Source organism: Bubalus bubalis, chromosome 12, assembly GCF_019923935.1.
Source record: "Bubalus bubalis isolate 160015118507 breed Murrah chromosome 12, NDDB_SH_1, whole genome shotgun sequence".
Taxonomy (NCBI): Eukaryota; Metazoa; Chordata; class Mammalia; order Artiodactyla; family Bovidae; genus Bubalus; species Bubalus bubalis.
The window spans coordinates 85662013-85681961 of NC_059168.1; the positions used below are offsets into that span (position 1 = coordinate 85662013).

Below are 19949 nucleotides of genomic sequence, written 5' to 3' on the forward strand. Positions count from 1 at the left end.
TAGCAGCCCCTATTGCAACACAGCCTGGTCCAAAGGAACCATGAATTCCTTGCGAGCAAGTGTGTATCTAATGGGTCCCTCAGTGCCCCGAGCCAGGTAGAGAGCAGGTTCTCCATAAACGCTTGTGGTGGGAGGACATGTGATCTGTCTCCCGCGTGCTGCCCCAGACTGCTCCCCTGAGGCCGAGGTGGCCCCCAGGACCCACATTCCCCACTCCTCCGCCCAAGTGCGGTCGGGTCCAGAGGTCAGGGGATACTTGATAAATTTTGCTGCTTCTCCCCTAGTGAAGCCTTCTGTGTCTGCTTCTCAGCCCTCAGACTTGACAGCAACACTCACCAAGCTCCTCACCCTGATTCCCCAAACCAACAGCTGCCTGCAGAGCACTGAGAGGTGGCCCTCTGACAGCACCCAGCACAGGCCTCCTCCCGGGACAGCAGCCACCACAGCCCAAACCCCTCATAATCCCAGAATCACCCCCAACCCTGGTCCAGAAAGATGCTCCTCCTCTCTGAAAAGGTCAGTTCTTCACAGACCCCATCTCTTTCCAGTTCTAGTTGAAAATAAAGAATCTCTTTTCAGTCTCTGAAGTCTCAGAAAACCAAAACAGTCCAACCGTGGGATCTTTATCCCCTGGAGACTTACTGGATGCCTTAGAGGAGAGGGATGAAGATGCGGAGTCGTGGGAGCGGGATCGTTCTCTCTTCACGGGGCTCCGCTTCTCTGACGTGGAGCCTGTTTCAAAACACACACACTGAAGAGGCCTAGTAATCGTGGTACCATCTGTTACCCTAGCACTTCAGTTTATAAAGTGCATTCACATATAGCATCTCTCATCCAAACATCCCACCAGCCCTCCATCGACCCATCCATCCATCCATCCATCCATCCCTCCATCCACCCTTTCATCCATCCATCCATCCATTCCTCCATCCATCCATTCCTCCATCCACCCATCCATCCATCCCTCCATTCCTCCATCCACCCAACCATCCATCCCTCCATCTGTCCACCCATCCATTCATCTATCCATCCACCCATCCATCCTTCCATCCATACATCCCTCCATCCACCATCCATCCTTACCTCCATCCATCCATCCATCCCTCCATCCATCCATCCATCTGTCCAACCATCCATTCCTCCATCCACCCATCCATTCATCTATCCATCCACCCATCCATCCTTCCATCCATCCATTCCTCCATCCACCCATCCATCCATCCATCCTTCCATCCATCCATTCCTCCATCCACCCATCTGTCCATCCATCCTTCCTTCCATCATCCATCCATCCATCCATTCCTCCACCCACCTATCCATCCATTCCTCGATCCACCCGCCCACCCATCCATTCCTCCATCCATATCTCCATCCACCCATCCATCCATCTATCCTTCCATCCATCCATTCCTTCATCCATCCCTCCATCCACCCATCTGTCCATCCATCCTTCCATCCATCCATCATCCTTCTATCCATCCATCCATTCCTCCATCCCTCCATCCACCCATCCATTCTTCTGCCCATACATTCCTCAATCCATTTCTCCATCCACCCACCCATCCATCCTTCCATCCACCCATCCATCCATTCCTCCATCTACCCACCCACCCACCCATCCACCCATCTATCCATCCATCCATCTATCCACCCACCCACTTGCCCATCCATCCGTTACTCCATCCATCCATCCACCCATCCATCCATCCCTCCATCAGCCCACCCCCCCCCATACATCCACATCCCCAGGCCCCCTCCTCTGAGGGAGCGCTAAGGAGACAGGTGTATGATGCAGGGCAGGTCAGTGAAGCACTGGCAGGTTAGTGGGGCTCCTGCCCAGGGGTCTTGGCTACAGGCTAGAGTAAGGAGGGCAGATAGAGCAGACCTGGGACCCAGGAGCCAGGCACCCACCCAGCAGGAGGAAGCAGGAGAGGGAAGACGTCCTTGGAGAGGCGACCCTGACCCCAGTTCTGAATGGCCAGCTGGGGTTTCCAGGTGAAGCATGGGGCAGAGGGAACTCAAGTGGCTGGGAGAGCAACTGTGTGGCCCAGAGGTGACAGAGCAGGGCACAACCATGAGATGAATGTGGCCAAAGCTCAAGGGGCAGCATGGGGGCCAGAAGCCAAGAGGTGAAAAGGGGAAAAGTGGGTCAGAAGATGCCAAGAGTGTGGATTCACTCCATGGGCGATTTCATGTCAGGGTCCCACCCACACCTGTGAAAAGCTTCTACAGCACCAGGAGGGTCTTTCCTCCCCATTTTACGGATGGGCCATCTGAGGCTAGAAGAGGTGACGTGACCTGTCCAAACGCACATAGCCAGAGTCAGGGGATGGGTGTGGAAGAGGCGCTCTGGTCTGCTGGCTCTCCTTCGGTCTCATTCTCCACTACACCAAACCCCGCAAATGCCCTGCACTTTCATGGCAGCAGCTTTCAATTTTTTTTCTCCCTGTCCTGTTGATGACAGCCAGATGCCTTGCATTGCCATAATTTAGTGAACGTCAAAGTGAAGTCGCTCAGTCGTGTCCAACTCTTAGCGACCCCATGGACTGCAGCCTACCAGGCTCCTCCGTCCATGGGATTTTCCAGGCAAGAGTACTGGAGTGGGGTGCCATTGCCTTCTCCAGCCCTGATTTATGTGTCCTATTAAAACACATGGTGTCAAACTCTCATGTCTGCAGACAAAATTGGCCTGTTTCCATAAATCCCAATAACAGACACCTCCTGTGAATTCACATAGAAGACATAAGCGAGTGAATCTTAAACCAGCCAGTAATTCCACCAGCAATTCAAGCAAGGCATGGACTTAAACCCTAGGAAATCTCCATTTTTCTTCCAACTTCTTAAGAATCTTAGAGCTTTAAAGAACTTGATGGGATTTCCATATTCTCACACCACCAAAAATGAGGAGTAGTGGTGGGTGGTTCAGTGGCTAAGTCGTGTCTGACTTTTGCAACTCCATAGACTGCAGCCCGCCAGGCTTCTCTGTCCATGGATTTTCCAGGCAAGAATACTGAAGCAAGTTGCCATTTCCTTCTCCAAAAATAGGGGGAGGGGAAGCAAAATATGAAATCACTGAAGGATTTTTCCTAAAGATGTTATCTAGATGGTTCTCACTGGGAGCCGCTGACCAGCAGACAGGCCAAGGACCACCCTGAGTGGGGACAGGGGGCTGGACCGGCCTCCCCACCTTCCGTCACCAGCTCCTCGTCCTCGTTGTCTGTGCTGCTCAGCTTCTCCGCATCGCTCTCCAAGGCCTCGGTCCTGGCGCCCTTCTCCAGGGGAGCCTCACTGCTCACGAAGTACGCGGCCAGGCCCAGCTCCTGCTCCAGGGCCGTCCTCACCAGGCAGGAGGAGTTTATGAGCCGCAGGTCACAGTACCGCAGGGACCTGGGAGGAGGCGGAAGAAGGGATCTATCGAGAGCCTTCTACCAGGAAGCACCGCTGCATGCCAGGGACCAGCACCCTGCCTGCCTCAGAAGGCCCCCAGGACTCAGGCCAATGGAAAAGCACCATGAGCCCTGAGCACCGAAGTCCATTTGACTGTAAGCCTCTGGGGGCCCCTGCTGGGTACTTAGCCCTGTGCTGCCTGGAATCAAAAGAACACCGACTTTCTGGTCAGATGAGAACGAGGCCTGAGTTCCAGCCCTGCCTCTTCGTGGCGACAGGACCTTAGACAAAGTGGGCAACTTCTCGGGAGGCTCAGATTTTTTTCATCTGAAGGATATGAATGAATATTAATAACCACTTAAGTGTACTGTTACGAAGGATATATGCAGTAAGTAGACACTTGATTATTCCAACAACATTTAAAATGTGTGCAGGACCATGTCTCATGCGAGGGAAAGGATGGTCATTGAGTCACTGACACATTGGAAACCAGAGTCTGTCTGGGAAGACACTCCAGTGAGTCATGACACATGTGGGGTGGACACACAGGATGGGTGGGGCAGACTCGGGGGAACAGCAGAGGGCTTAGAGAGAGGCGGGTCGGGGCTGCAATCAGGCTCTGTAACTCCTGCTCCTGTGACCTCAGGAAAATGGCCTTTCATTCACTCACCTATAAAACAGGGCAGTAATACTAACGTTGCAAGGGGCACATGCTAAGGAGTTCAGTAAAGCTCACTCAAATTTAAGATAAAGGCATTGTCTTAGTCCAATGGAGCTGAGGCCTGGAAGACTTGATCCATGACACAGCCACAACCAAGGCCGAACAGTTTGGAGCCGCTTTTAGCTGGCCCGTGAGTACACAATGCAAAGCGGCCCTTCTATAAGTGTGGTGTGGCCCAGCGGAAAGAAGCCAGGCCAGCACTGAGTCCACCATCCACCATGGCGGCTTAATCTCTAGAAACCTCGGTTTCCTCATCAGCCCCAAGGCCTCCACCCATGGAGCCCAGCAGCAGTCCCCACACTCTCCCCTCTCAGCTCAAGGGGTTCCCGTCTCAGAACTGGGCAAAGCTGCCCAGGCCCAGACACCTTTCACTGCCATGTGCTGGAAAACTGTCACCATAAAGATACAAGCCACTGATGACTATGATGTGAGTGCCCCACCGAGAGTCGGGGAGGGGAAGCCTGACCTGGTAAAGCCCCCGGGGTTGCCCAGGCGGCTGGCTCCTCACAGACCCCCAGGAGCTCAGCCCCCCAACTCACTCACCTTGGTAAGGACTCCCCGTGTGGGTCCATCCCACTGAAGATCAGGATGCAAGGCAGGCCCTCCAACTCCAAGTACGTCTGAGGCCGCCACTCCGCGTCCTCTATGTTCTGCCACACCTGCAGATAATTAAAGAGGGAGACGACTGTGGGACGCCACCCTTCCCAACTAGCCCAGAGCTAAGGAACCCTGATGTCCTCCTGCTGATTTAGAGCCCTTGCAATGCCTCGTCTGAACCTTATCAAATTTATACTGCAAATAAGCACCCCGTCGGCTTCACCGCTGGATTCCCAGCCACGTAGAACACTGCCTGGCACTCATGAGCCATTAAAGAAACATCTGTCAACCGACTGCCTTAACCTTTGCTAGAAAGTATACATCCTCAGGCGTTCCTTGGGGATTCAGATGATAAAGAATCTGCCTGCAATGCAGGAGATCCAGTTTGATCCCTGGGTCAGGAAGATCCCCTGTAGTAATGGAATGGCTATCCACTCCAGTATTCTTGCCTGGAGAACTGCATGGACGGAGGAGCCTGGTGGGCTATAGTCTATGGGGTTGCAAACAGTTGCACACGACTGAGCGACTAACACTTCACTTCATATCGTATATCCTCAACTGTCTAACATTTTGTACCATGCTCTCCCCATTGTGGAGCTGCTAACTGCTACTGCTAAGTCACTTCAGTCGTGTCCGACTCTGTGTGACCCCATAGACAGCAGCCCACCAGGCTCCCCCGTCCCTGGGATTCTCCAGGCAAGAACACTGGAGTGGATTGCCATTTCCTTCTCCAATGCATGAAAGTGAAAAGTGAAAGTGAAGTCGCTCAGTCGTATCCGACTTTTAGCGACCCCATGGACTGCAGCCTACCAGGCTCCTCCATCCATGGGATTTTCCAGGCAAGAGTACTGGAGTGGGGTGCCACAATTCCTTCCCAATTGCTCAATATTCTTGCCCTATGCCTTTCATATCATCTGTCACCTGGAGGTCTAGCGGAGAGCGAGGTCTATGGGCCAGGCACTATGCTCGTTTGGGGGGCTGAGATGTGTGGGGGTGTCCTTGCCCTCCCCTGCTGGGGGAGAAGCAAGATAACAGGCAGGGAAAACAGAACCTGTGCCAGGTTGGGGGCAGAGGGCAAGGAGGGGGAAGTGAGGCTTCCTGAAAGAAGGAAAGATTCTGAGTTGAATTCTGTGGACCGACGGGTATTAGCTAAACAAAAGAGGAAAAGAAATGAACCCCTGGAAAGAAAGAAAATCGTGGCACGGACCAGAACTTTGAAAGAGCACGACAAGGTGTTGGGGAGGGTGCAGTCTTTATAAATAATGTGGTAAAGCTGGACTGAAAGATGCAGGTAGGGATGTGGTTAGGAGAGGAGCCTGGAGGGGTGGCCGGGTGTGCAGAGGCCACGTTGGAAGAGACATAAAGTTCATCACCAGCGCACCCCTTCCCCTCTGCTCCCGGCCCCCTGGTCGTCCTGCCCGCCCTCCCAGGTGTCTATCCCCGCCCCCTGGTCATCATCTCCGCTCATCCGTCCTCCTAGGAGTCTGTCCCCGCCTGTCCCCACCTTGAGCTGCTTCAGGAAGTGCTTCCCGATGGTGATGCCCGAGGTGGGGTTCCCCAGGATGATCTCAAAGTGCTCCTCCAGGGCCAGCCGTGCCCGCACGTGGGCCAGCCGCTCATAGGCCACGGCCGCCAGTGGGGAGCAGGGCACCCGCAGCAGGACCATGAGCCCGTGGCCGCAGGGGCACTGCTTCGGGGAGTTGATGAGGTTCTGTGTGATCTCCAGCGTCTCCACGGATGTGTAGTTCTTCATCTGCGAGAGGCCGCTCACGGCCATCATGGCGGCCGCGTAGTGCTGCACGAGAACAAAGGTCCTGATCACCGCGCTGTGCAGGCGGGGGAACCTGCAAGGAACAGAGAGACCACGCCGTGACCCGGGGCTGTGACTCCAAGGATGCCCAAGCGCTCCGGGAGAGCAAGGCTTTCCAGGGCCAACCGGTAACCAGATATCTGCCATCCAGTGCAAAGGGCATGCTTGCTACAGGAGGATCTGGGGAACTGAACAGAGAAGCAGAGGCAGGACAAAGATCTGTTCACACAGCCTCAGTGTAACATCTTGGAGGAGATCTTCCCTTGGCAAGGCTACGGGAGCTCAGCTGACAATCCACCTGGCCTGATGAAATCCATCAGCATCAGAGCTGAATGACAGTTTCCCAAAGGGAGTGCTGGGGAACACTAATCTCACAAGACACTGGACATGCCTTGCATGCTAGCCCTTTCCTGGAGATTCACAGCACACACACGTGGCAATGGAAGGCACTGACAACTCTCATTGGGAAAAAGAACCTTTTGGTAAATGTAAGGTTTATCAAACACGTATGACCATGGAACCCCTTTTGGCATAACAGCTATTAGTGTGCAGCACCCTAGTTTGGAACGCAGTTTAGGAAGTACAGATCTAACTCACTCTCTTTATCGACAAGTGAGAAGAACAAGCTGCCACGAGGAGAAACAACAGAGCTCAGCTCAACATCCACCGTGAGCAGCAGAGCCATTCATTTTGTTTTATATTGCATGCACGTGTGAAGTCACTTCATTTGTGTCTGATCCTTTGTGACCCAATGGACCGTAGCCCACCAGGCTCCTCTGTCCAGGCAAGAATACTGGAGCAGGTTGCCACGTCCTCCTCCAGGGGGTCTTCCCGACTCAGGGATTGAACCTGTGTCTCCTGCATTGGCAGGCAGGTTCTTTACTGCTGAGCCACCAGGGAAGCCCCAAGTGTTTTTTATTAGACGGTCTGTAAATCTGGGCCTGCCTTTTCCATGTATACACTGTGTGGATGTCAGCCTTTAACCTCCCTAAGCCTCCGTTTCTTCATCTGTAAAGTGACAACGTTGATACCCACCTCGGGGGTCTGCTGTGACAGGGTTGAAAAGGTAATACTGATTCTGGGTTTAGACCCAGCTCTGTCACTTTCTAGATGTATGGCCTTAGGAAGTCATGGGGTCTCCCTGAGTCTCAGTTTATTTGCAAATGTGAATAATAATAACAGCTGTCTTGGAGAGGTCGGGAGGACTAAATAAGATAATGAAAGTAAGGCTCTTGGAACAAAATAGGCACATGGAAGATAAAGGAAATAAAGACAAAGCCAACTGATCACCACTCTGTCTCCCTTTACACCTTTTGGCATCTTACTTCCTCCCATTTTCTTGCCCTCCCTTGAATCTCAGACACACAGTCCCACATTCCAGCATATTTCTGTCCATTCTCACTCTCAAATTTTCTGGAGCACCAACGTGATATCACCAGCCCAATATGCAAAACGAAGAATAAACTAAGGTCGCTTCACTGGAGCGACTTGAGTCACCCAGGAAGGGAGGCAGGTGACCTGCTCCCCAGATATGCCCTGGCTGCACACTCATTCCTCACCTGGCACTTGACTACTGAGCAGTTTTAGGAACTTCGAGAGAGACGTGTACCTTTTTCCGAGTGCAGTGACCATGGCCTCAAAGGAGCTGTCGTATCTCAGCAATGGGAGGCTGTGTCCTGAGAGTGTGGACTCGATGAACTCAGACAGCCCGAAGTACTTCTTGTTCTCAGGATACAAGTCCACGCCCTAAAACACAGATGCACCTTGGTCACGCCAACGACACATTTGTGGGAACCGTGAAGGTCACGTGCTGGGGGCAAGGACCTGAACAGCATCTTGATCTAAACTCAGCTGACTCTGCAGTGCCCTGGGTGACCTTTTATAAACGTCTTTCCTCTGCAGACCCAGAGCACAGAGCACTCCATGCACAAAGGCCAGTGCCTCCCCATCACTCAAGATGTTTCCATTCAACTGATGCCAGTGCCTTGGCCAAGAAGAAAATCAACCTTGTTTTCTTTTCTTTTTTTTTTAGACACACAACTTTCTTTGTTGAAACTGCTTCTTTCCAACAATTTTAACTGGCTTTAGGAATAGGCAAATCAATGATTTTTGCATTCAGCTGTTATTACATCAGCAGAAAGAAAAGCATTTATCTAACCAATTTTACTCACGTTGATATAAAATTCCTCACAAACTAACATCAGAGCTTATCAAACTTCAGAGAAGAGGGAAGTTGGGGAAGGATGCTAAAAGTACAAAAGTGAAAGTGAAAGTCGCTCAGTCACATCCAACTCTTTGCGACCCCATGGACTATACAGTCCATGCAATTCTCCAGACCAGAATACTGGAGTGGGTAGCTTTTCCCTTCTCCAGGGGATCTTCCCAACCCAGGGATCAAACCCAGGTCTCTAGCATTGCAAGCGGACTCTTTACCAGCTGAGCCACAAGGGAAGCCCAAGAATATTGGAGTGGGTAGCCAGCCTATCCCTTCTCCAGCAGCTCTTCCCAACACAGGAATCAAACTGGGGTCTCCTGCTTTACAGGTAGATTCTTTACCATGAACTATACCCTCAGGTAGCACAAGGGTTAAGCGTGAGGACCATGGAGTCAGCCAGACTGGGTTATATCCTAGTCTGGCTCTAGAACTTTCTAGATGCATGGCTTTAGGTAAGTGGCTTAACCCATCCCCTCTGCCTCATCTTCCTTATTTGTAAATCAGAAATCAGTGTAGCATCTGCGTCTTATCTGAGTTCATGAGATAAAGCACTTTGAACGTTGCCTGCCAGGCTCATGGTAAGCACTGCATGAAAACAACTGCCGTCACCATGTATGTATATATGTGTACATATTTGGCAGTCAGCTGTTAATTGCAGCATGCAGGGTCTTTCCTTGGGGCTCACAGACTCCCCAGGTGTGGCGCTCAGACTTGGTGGTTGCAGCGCATGGGCTTAGTTGCTCTAGGGCATGTAGGATCTTAGTTCCCCAACCAGGGATCAAACTCTCATCCCCTGCATTGCAAGGCAGATTCTTAACCACTGGACCACCAGGGAAGTTCCCAACTGCTGTCTCTACCTCTGATTCTGAGTCAGTTGGCTGCAAACCAAGCATCAGCACCTCTAGAGGTTGCTCAGTGACTCCGAGATGCTTCGAAAAAGTCCAGAACTTGATGTCTACCACTTGCTTGTATAATTAGGCAGAATCCAAACATCCAGAGTTTTCACATTACAAGAATGACTGCTGTCTTCTATTTTGGTGAGAAAATGGCAGATGATAAGCTGAAATAAAACTCACTAGGGTTTGTGGATGTGTGTTCAGTTTGAGAAAGGAGATTTCAAACCTCACTGCTGAAGGAGGCAAGGATAGGAAAAATAGGAACACTTCTAGACAAACTTAGAGTCACCCCAAGTCCTCACAGCCCTAGAAGCCTCGATGTCCAACACCAGGAGAGTGAGAGCTTCAGCCACTCAGAGAGCTTCAGTCACCAGAGAAACAACAAACCAAGCGCACTCCCTTACGAGCTCTTAAGGTGGAAGCCAGGAAGTGCACTGCAGGAAGGTTTCCAAAGACAAAGAAGGGTTTAACTCCAACCCTGGGTACAATCAAAGAACTAAGGAGTTGGAACCCACTGACCCCCAGCTGGGCACATCAGTCAAATCTTTACTGAACAGAGCCTCTCCCAGCCCAAGGTCACCGGTGCAGCGGGCCCAGCCGCCCAGGCACTCACGTCACTGTAGGAGGCCGGCCAGTGGATCTCGTTGTAGGGGCTGACGAGGGTGTGCTGCGTCTGCAGCGCGTACGGGAAGGAGGTCACGTGGAGTGTCACAATGTTGGGGGCCTCCTTCACCTCCTTGCAGTTGAGCAATCTGTCTACCAGCCCCACAGACGGGTCACTTTGGGAGTAGAGGTTATGAACAGCGCTACTGAGGGAGGAAAAGGGGGAGAAGAAATGGTAAGTGGAACGACCAGCGTTGCCCTGTCACCTGACCAGGATCGAACATTTGGATCAGTTGATAATGAGCCCCCCCAGTGCTGCCAACACTGAAGCTTAGAACTCTGCCCTTGACTAGGACAATGAAATTTTAAAGAAAGAACCCAGTGGGATTTCCAGGCAGTACAGTAGTTACAACTCCTCGCTTTCAAGGCCAAGGGTGTGGGTTCGATCTCTAGCTAGGGAACTAAGGTCTTGTAAGCTATAGGGTGTGGCCAAAAAAGAAAAGAAAAAAATATCTGAGTGCACTTCAGCACCTGTCAGGGACTCCCCAATCATGACCTATTAAAAGCCTGGCTGGGGGAGCAGTGTTTACAGAGAAGCGCTTCCACAATACAGTCCACCTGTTTCTCTAGCACAGGGACGCTCACCCAGCCGCCAATGAGGTGCCTTTTCTCCCTTGGGCCAACCTGATTGTACACCCATCTCCTTAAGGTTTTTTCTCTAAAGTCCTGTGCCCTTGAATTGATCCAAAGAGCACCTAAAATGGTACATTCTCTCCCAAATGTTACAGCATAGGACCAGCAATAGGAAGCACTTTGAACAGAGGCGGAGGAGACAGTAGCCTCTCAGTCTTCCTCTGTGGGACAGGGGCCCCAAGTGTTGTCTTCTGTAAATTGAGGGGGATGGGGAAAAAAATCAGTGCCTAACCTCTTGGGTGGCAGGTCACCACTTGGAAAAACCTACCCACCAAAGGAAAATGGACAATATAGCTTTTTATACAACTCAGAATGTTCAAATTCGCCCAGTGCTAGACTAGACACCCTTTACCTGGGTGAACTTTAAGGCTCTGGCCAGCCCTGCACTTCTGCACCTGCTGTAAATCAAAGCCTTCCTCTGAGGTCTGACCCATCATCTTCCCTCCCTCCTCATCCAGGTCGGGGGCGGTGTCTAAACACACAACCCCAGTCTCACTGAAACACCCAGGAACCCTGCAAGACTCCAAGCTTGAGACTATGTGAAATTCATCCAGATTTATGTTCATTTGAGCTGAGTAAGTGAAATCACCTTGGGAAGGGCAGCAGCTGTGACCCACATGGTCCAGAGCTATGAGGCGCGGTCAGGAAGAGGTTGGGTAGAGCTCCTCCCATCTGGGTCCCTTTCTGGCACTAATGCAGTACCCACTATTCTGCCCCTGCCACCTTTCTCCCCCCAACCCAGCCTGTGATGTTGAGCAGGATGCCCACCTTCTCCAATTTCCATAATGATCCCTTTTAGAGGCCTTTTAGGGCTTCCCTCATAGCTCAGTTGGTAAAGAATCCATACTGCATCCATACTGCAATGCAGGAGACTGGGGAAGGGCAGCAGCTGTGACCCACATGGTCCAGAGCTATGATCCCTGGGTCGGGAAGATCCCCTGGAGAAGGAAATGGCAACCCACGCCAGTATTCTTGCCTAAAGAACCCCATAGACAGAGGAGCCTGTCAGGCTACAGTCAATGGGGTCGCAAACGTCGGACACAATTTAGCGACTAAACCACCACCAGAGACCACCTGAGATGACACCTCAGCTAACTTCTGGCCCTGTGGTCTGAAACAGCCCCACAGCACCTGCCAACAAATGCTAAGCCCCCAACATCATTCATCTTTTTAACACTTACACCCCCTGTAGCAAATATTATCCATACGTTGTGTGCATGCACACTTAGTCGCTAAGTCACGTCTGACTCTTTGCAACCCCATGGACTGTAGCCCGCCAGGCGTACCTGTCCATGGGATTTCCCAGGCAAAAATACTGGAGTGGATTGCCATTTCCTTCTCCAAGGGATCTTCCTGACCCAGGGATCAAACCTGCGTCTCCTGCATCGCCAGGCAGATTCTTTACCACTATGCCACCAGGGAAACCCATATGATCCACACATTTTCATTCAAATAAGGGAAACGCCAGCCCTGCCCTATGCCACAGCCAGTCTAACCTCACAAGATCCCAGTGGGCATGGTCATGGATGAGGACGAAGAGTGTGTGCGGATTCTGAAAGGAGTTTTGCAGGAAGGACTTGAACTTCGTCTGTGCTTCGGCATCGAGCTTCAGAACATACTGCTCCACTCTCTGCCTGGTCACGTGCTCCTTCTCCAAGCCCAGCTCCAGCAAAACCCCTGCAACACAGTGAAAATACATCAGTAGCTCCAAACATGGCTGTGAGGTTTTTGAGTCATCAACAGACCCTTGAGCAGGATCTCCCATGTGGCAGGCTCCAAGCTGGGCCCAGAGGCTACAGGGATGGAGGACTTATGCATGAGTCAGGAGGCCAGATACCAGAATATAGTTCACTGACTTGAGTGGAACAGAGGGAATATTCTAGTGATGCCTTGCCTTTAACAGTTTATAAAATCATGAACAAGTGGCTTCCTCCGGGCATCAGCTTCATGAGCTACTGCCCCCTCTGCTTCAGAAGCAAAGATGATGTTAGAATCCAAATCTGAATGTAGGTACATCAGAGCTTCTGCACCCAGACAGATATCAGACACTCCGTGAAAGGCCCATGACATGCCGTGTTAAGTTGCTTCAGTCATGTCCAACTCTTTGTGACCCCATAGACTGTAGCCTGCCAGGCTCCTCTGTCCATGGGATTCTCCAGGCAAGAATACTGCAGTGGGTTGCCATGCCCTCCTCCAGGGGATTTTCCCGACCCAGGGATCGAACCCATGTCTCCTGTGGCTCCTACATTGCAGGCAGCTTCTTTACCACTGAGCCACCAGGGAAACCCCAAAAGGGCCCATACCTGAATGCCAGACATGGAAGAGGGTCTGCTGGTAAGTCACTTCTGAGGGTGGAATACAAATCAGAAAGTCCACCTTCTCAAAGGATCCCAAGTCCAGATTCTGGGTGCTGGAATCCGCGATTGAACACACGTGGGAGAGGAGCTTCTGGGCCACAGCCAGCTGGAAGGGCCGGATGCGGTGGGGCTCCAGATGGTAACCTGGAACCACAGCCCCCGTCAGGGTGAGGTGCACCACGAGCAGACCACTACAGCCTTGGACTCTGTGGGGGACTCAAGCAAGGGCCCCATCCGGCCCACACAGGGATGAGGGAACGGGAAAAGACCAGCATTCATTGAGTTCCTGCTCTGGGCTATACACCATGCTGGTCATGTCACACCCTATTCCTGACTTAAAAATTAAAAGATGAACAGCACTCGGGGATCCCAGGGGCTGAGACCTACTCCACCTGGAGAGGACAAGGATGGGATCCCAGGGAAGCTGATGCTGAGATTGGACTTCTGAAGAGGCTGCAGGTTCTCAGGAAGAGGAGGAGACCAGCAGAGCCCCTCAGGAACATAGCATGAATAAAACATTCCAACAGTGCATTGATAAACAAGAAATCAACTCAGAGAAAGCAAAGTGTACAGATGTACATTTCAGAGTAAAATAAGACTGTTCTTGTTAAAGACTAAAATGAAAGTTAGGTATTAGGTCTACTTTGATGCTAGGGAAACACCTTTTCCACTGGGTGTGCCTCGAACTGTGCTTCCTTGCAGACCCTGGAGGCCCCGGGACGCTGCCCCCCAGCCTGGAGCTTGGCCACCGCTCCCTGGCACCACTCACTTGTGCACGCAGGTGCCCCGCTGACATCCAGGGATGCTGACTTGGTGACAGAGGAGGCAGTAAGTGAGGAAGAAACAAGGCCTTGATTTTCCTGATGGAATTTGTCCAGCAAAATGTCAATGTCGCCTTCTGCCCCCAAACAGAGAGAACATCAGAAATGGGTTTTTCCATCTCAGGGAAACTCAGCATCAAGGGAACAACCTCTATGTGTTAGGCACTGTCCGGGGCCTGGGGCACCAGAGATAGGGTGGCCCATCCTGTGAGAAAGCCCACGGCCAAGGAAGGCAGATGTCCTCAGGAAAATGACATTATGACCCAGTGGGTTTTAGAGCAGGAGGTAGGGGTCTGAGCCCATCCTGGAGAAGGAGAGGACAGCAAAGGTTTCTGGGAGGAAATGGGGTGACTCTTGAAGGACGAGTAGCCAGGAAAAGAAGGGAGATGGGCACTCAAAGCTTGGAACACACGGAATGAAGCACAGAGAATACATTTCCCCAACAAGAGGCTTTAAGCAACTGAGAGGGGGAGGCAGGAGGATGATGGACAGAGCCCTGGAGATAGAGAGGACCATGCACGAGGTCCGCGTATGCCCTCAAAGGACAGACACCACACAGCCAGAGCAGGAATCAGCTAGCCAGAGACCCCACGCCATGGAAGGGCCATGGCGCCTCTAAATCCAGGCCAGCCTCGGCAGCTCACGGGGATGAGCTCTGAGACGGCCTCCCCCTTGTATCTGTGTTTATTTCTATCTCATCAGTGTATGGTGACTTGCACCTGTCTGACTACAAGCGTACCTGGACAGAGGGTGCTAAAAAAGGCCCCTAGTGAGTCCACTTTCCCAGTAACCAGCTCGTAATTGACTTCTTTCTGGTACTCAGCTGGGGTGAGAAGGCTCTCAGAAAGAATCCGGGCTTGGTATTTTCCTGGAAAACAAATGACAGCTTTGACAGGGCCCTCCGCTTAGAATTAGTGCATAAGCTCTTCGATGGCAGAGTCTGTGCCTGCATCCCTTTCTCCCTCCATCCTCCAAGCCCAGCACCATGCCTGGCTAAGAGCAGGGCTTCCTGCTGCTGGTGAAATGAATGAATGGTACACATGCCCCAGAGTCCAGTTTGGAACCTGACTCTCTCCCCCACTTAACCAGCTGTGTAACCCGGGCCGACCCAGCTTCCTCATCTGGAATTCATGGCCAGCAGCTCTATCTACTTCACAGGACTATCGTGAGGATGAAACAGGGCAAGGTTTATGAAATGTGCAGCCTAATGCCTGATGCAGCGAAGGCTCCAGTACTGAAGGTACTGTACTACTCAAATCAATGTAAAGAATTTATTTAAAAAACACAGAAGGCGTTCAGGATGAAGGAATGACAAGAGATAACGAGGACCCCGCAGAGGAGCAATCTGAAATCAGCCCCTCATCTGCGATCCTCCACACTTCCCCACTTCCCCCGCCCCCCCATCTGCCTCTCCACCAGCACACTGGCTCCAGGAAAGCAGGACATCACTGTATCCCCAGCCCCCAGGACAGTGGCTGCACATAGTAGGGCTTCGATAAGTGTTTTTATAGTTAATTAGCTGACAACCTCGTTAACCCACACAACCCAGTAAGGTCATTATTTTTTCTCTCCATTATGTAGTTGAAGATGCTGAGGAATGGAGTCACTGATCACAGGTTGGGGAGGGGGGGGAGGCGGGTGTGGAGGGGTTTCCCTGCGTCTATACAGACCCCAAACTTGCCCTCAGTCTCTCAGAGAAACCAGAAATGTAGCACCTTTCATTCCAGGAGGAATAGCATTTTCCAGAAGCATGCTATTCAGGGCACACCAGGGGCGGCTGAGTGTTAACTGCAGTTACTAACCAGCGCTGACGCAAACCCCAGGCCCCCGAGGGGCCAACAGCCAGGTGGGGGTGGGGGGGCTTCTGGGGGTTACCAGAAGCATCTCAGTGGAGGGCCCAGCCTCACCGGTGACAGCAATGCAGGAGTCGATGGCGGCGCTGCGGCAGGCGCAGATGATCACCACGTAGTTGGTCTTGGCCAGCTTGCCCTCGATCAGCAGCCGGAACATCTCGGAGAGGCCCTCGGCCAGAGAGTAGGTGCACTCGATGATGTGCACGCTGTCGTTGCAGGAGCTGGCAGCCAGGCCGGCCAGCCAGGGCAGCTGCGCGGAGGTCACGGGCGCCACGGCTCCCGGCACGGGTGGGAAGGGCTGGGGCGGCGCCTGCTGGTACTGCCGGATCTCCGTTAGATGTGACTCGCGCCAGGACCGCAGGAAGATCTGCTCCAGGTCCTCCATCAGGGGCACCTGGTCCGCCGCTGGCAACCACAAGGCGGGTGGGAGGGGCTTCAGCGCCTGCCCCGCCCACACCGCGGGGCAGTGCTGGGGAGATGCGCTGTACCCCAATGTCCACCTGATACAGTCTGAATGATCAACATCCAAAATAGAGGGAGGCTGCAAATGCAGCCCTCATCTCATCAGCCTAAAAGAACCACTATTTTTGAGTGCTTCTCAGCCTTTTCTCCCCCACGCGCTGGAACTTTTTGTTGTTCAGTTGCTCAGTCCTGTCTGACTCTTTGTGACCCCATGGCCTGCAGAACACCAGGCTTCCCTGTCCTTCACTATCTCCAGGAGCCTGCTCAAGCTCATGTCCAATGAGGCAGTGATGCCATCCAACCATCTCATCCTCTGTCGACCCCTTTTCCTCCTGCCCTCATCTTTGGCAGCATCAGAGTCTTAAATCACTGTAAACTGAACTGAAAGTCGCTCAGTCATGTCCGACTCTCTGCAACCCCATGAACTGTAGCCCGCCAAGCTCCTCTGTCCATGGAATTCTCCAGGCAAGAATACTGGAGTGGGTTGCCATTCCCTTCTCCGGGGGATCTTCCCCACCCAGGGATTGAAACTGGGTCTCCCGCATTGTGGGTACATTCTTTACCATCTGAGCTACCAGGGAAGCCCTTTTAATCACTATAATGGGTTTAAATCACTGTTAACGATTGCGGGGAAATGACTTCAGGGTGTGTCTGCCTCCTTACCAGCATGCCAGCATCAAACCACAATCATGACGTTTACAGCTTTCACACACAGCATTGTAACCAGGCACGTGATATCCCATGACTTGGGGGTGCCATCACAGACTTAGCAACACTGATCTACCATTGACCCTTGCATTGCTTCTGAGTAAGCACCTTCAAAAATACTTCTGCAGGACACAGCTTTATATAAAGGACATAACTTCCTGAGCCTAAATGGACCTACAGAGCTGACTGGTAACACATCATCAGGCTGTCTCCAGACGGTCTCAGTGTGACAACTTACCATGACATTAACAAACCACAACAACCCGGCTTCTACTGCACCCCTAGTTCTAATGGATACCATCGTTTGGGTTCTTATCATCAACTGAATTGAGAAAAACTCCACTTGTTTGATTTGCTAACTTTGTACTTCTTTGACAACTAGCAAGACTGAGTATTTTCAACATTTTTCCCTATTAGCTATTTTCTGGTTTACATGTCAGAACTTTACATTTAGGTGAGCCAGTGGAAAGAGAGCCACAATTTGATTTAGAAAACGTGTCCCCATCCAGCTACACCCAGCACCAGCTGTGGAGCCTTGAGCTATCTTAGGATACAGCTTTCTGATCTGAAAAAACAGGGATCACACCACTTCCTCATGGGGCTACGCCAAAACTGGATTAGATAAGCTGTTGCATTTCCTGTCTTTTTAAAGTTTTTCCCTGGAGCCCACAGCCCCTTCCAGAACCACCACCATCCATCAAAGCAACTGAGAGAGCTGCCCACACTCACCATGCTTATCTCCTCACCTCCATCCCCTCTGACCCATTCCAGTACAGGTTTTGTCCCCACTCTCTTCATATCTCCACCTACCCGGGTTGCCAGTGGTTTCCACATGCCCCAACCCAATGGTCAATCATTAGCCAGCCCTCAATTCTAGGCCATTAATGAAATGAAGTCAGATCATATCTGAAACTGAAAGTCACTCAGTCATGTCTGACTCTTTGCGACCCCATGGACTATAGCCCACCAGGCTCCTCTGTTCAGGGGATTTCCCAGGGAAAAATACTGGAGTTGGTTGCCATTCCCTTCTCCAGAGGATCTTCCCGAACCAAGGTCTGAACCCGGGTCTCCTCCATTGCAGGCAGATTCTTTACCTATCTGAGCCACCAAGGAAGCCCAGATCATATCTGTCCCCTGCCTGAAAGCATTCCAGTGCTGCTATGGACTGAATTGTGTCCCCGTCCATTCATACATTGAAGTGTTAACCCCCAATGTGACTATATTTAGTGAGAGGGCCTTTAAAGAAGTAGCTAAGGTTAGGTGGGTTCATAAGGGTGGCCAGTAGGATGGGTGTCCCTATAAGAAAAGGAAGCAACTTTGGAGTTCACCCTCTGTCCCCACACACAGGCATGAAGGAAAGGCCATGGGAGGACACAGTCATCCTCCACAAGCCAGGAAGAGAGGGCCTCCCCAGAACCCCACCATGAGGCCACTCTGACCTCGGACTTCCAGCCTCCAGAACTATGAGAAGATAAAACTTCTGTGGTATTTTGCTACGGCAGCCTGAGCAGATAAACACAACTTGTTCTCACCGAGTCTGACATACAGATTCTTGACCTTAGCCTGAGGCCCTGCTGGCTCTCTGACAACACCCTCACTCTCAGGCTCTCACTGGGTGGCTGCCCTGGCTCCCGCTGACCTGGGGCGCCACGCTCCCACCCACCCCTCGGCCCTTGGCCTGCCCCCCCGACTCTGCCTCCCTGAGATCTTCACAAGCCTGGCTCCTCCTCATCACTCAGGTCTCGACTCAGAGACGCCTTTCCCGACGACCTGAATCAGCCCACAACCACCCACCCCACTCCCATTGCTTCATTTCCTCTTGTTTACTGTTTTTCTCTCCCACTAGAATCCTTGAGGGCAGAGCCTTTGTGGTATTCCTGCTGTATCTCTGCACCTAGAATGGCAGGGAAATCACTTTTGAAAAAAAAAAATTTATCTGGTTGCATCGGGTTTTCATGGCACGTGGGGTCTTAGTTCCCCAACCAGGGATCGAACCCACGTCCTCTGCATTGCAAGGCAGATTCTTAACCACTGGATCACCAAGCAAGTCCCAGGAAATCTATTTGAATTCTCACTGCCATCCCAGCCCCTCAGGTGGTGACCACTGCAGTGACCTGATGACAGAGGCCGTCTTCAGAAGGGCTCTGAGTAGGGTCCATGATCAGGCCGTGTGCACATCCCTCCTTTAGCGATTATTCCACCAGTGGTTCCCACAAAATGGGAGGGGACTCACCCAGCTGGACGAGATAGTAGACGGTCAGCAGGAGCTGCATCTCCTCCGAGATGGGCTGAATGGTGGAGGCCCCGTACTGTTCGTAGGCTCTGGAGATGGACTGCGAGTTCTGGTAGCACGTGTACAGCAGGGGGCTCACGACCACGTCGTTCAGGTTGCCGCAGAGGTAGGGGAAGTTCCCGTGGCCTGGGGGAGGGGACACAGCAGGGCTTGGCAACTGGCCTCAGGCACAACGCGTGGTTTCCACATGTGCACGCGTGCGTGCTCAGTCACTCAGTCGTGTCCGACTCTTTGTGACCCCGTGTACCATAGCCCACCAGGCTTCTCTGTCCATGGGATTCTCCAGGCAAGAATACTGGAGAGGGTTGCCATGCCCTCCTCCAGGGAATCTTCCCCACCCGGGAATCGAACCTGCGTCTCCTGAGCCTCCTGCATTGCAGCCAGATTCTTTACCACTGAGCCAGCAGGGAAGCCTGGGGGTCTCTGCATGCAAGGGAGTGAAAACATGCAGGCCAGCTGCACTAGAGGCAACTCAAGCTCCTCTGGGGAAATCCTGAACTCTCAGCCCGTGCTGGTTTGTGCGCCTGCTCTCG

The 19949-nt window shown here is 52.1% G+C and overlaps 1 protein-coding gene across 12 annotated transcripts in view; it reads right to left on the bottom strand.

Moving 5' to 3' along the window:
* Positions 1 to 19949, bottom strand: part of GREB1 (growth regulating estrogen receptor binding 1) — a 133734-nt gene that overhangs the window by 26643 nt on the left and 87142 nt on the right. For 10 of the 12 annotated variants that reach the window (XM_044926237.2, XM_044926239.2, XM_044926240.2 and 7 more), the window contains 12 exons: positions 19357 to 19542; positions 16008 to 16358; positions 14840 to 14968; positions 14049 to 14177; positions 13226 to 13423; positions 12419 to 12599; positions 10240 to 10435; positions 8125 to 8261; positions 6210 to 6549; positions 4652 to 4767; positions 3188 to 3387; positions 643 to 732 (listed from right to left, as the gene is read on the bottom strand). In XM_044926237.2, coding sequence (XP_044782172.2) covers positions 643 to 732; positions 3188 to 3387; positions 4652 to 4767; positions 6210 to 6549; positions 8125 to 8261; positions 10240 to 10435; positions 12419 to 12599; positions 13226 to 13423; positions 14049 to 14177; positions 14840 to 14968; positions 16008 to 16358; positions 19357 to 19542 — 2253 coding nt within the window. Of the gene's footprint in view, positions 1 to 642; positions 733 to 3187; positions 3388 to 4651; positions 4768 to 6209; positions 6550 to 8124; positions 8262 to 10239; positions 10436 to 12418; positions 12600 to 13225; positions 13424 to 14048; positions 14178 to 14839; positions 14969 to 16007; positions 16359 to 19356; positions 19543 to 19949 lie in introns of those variants that run through there. The other 2 variants (XM_044926233.2, XM_044926244.2) reach the window with 2 other exon arrangements.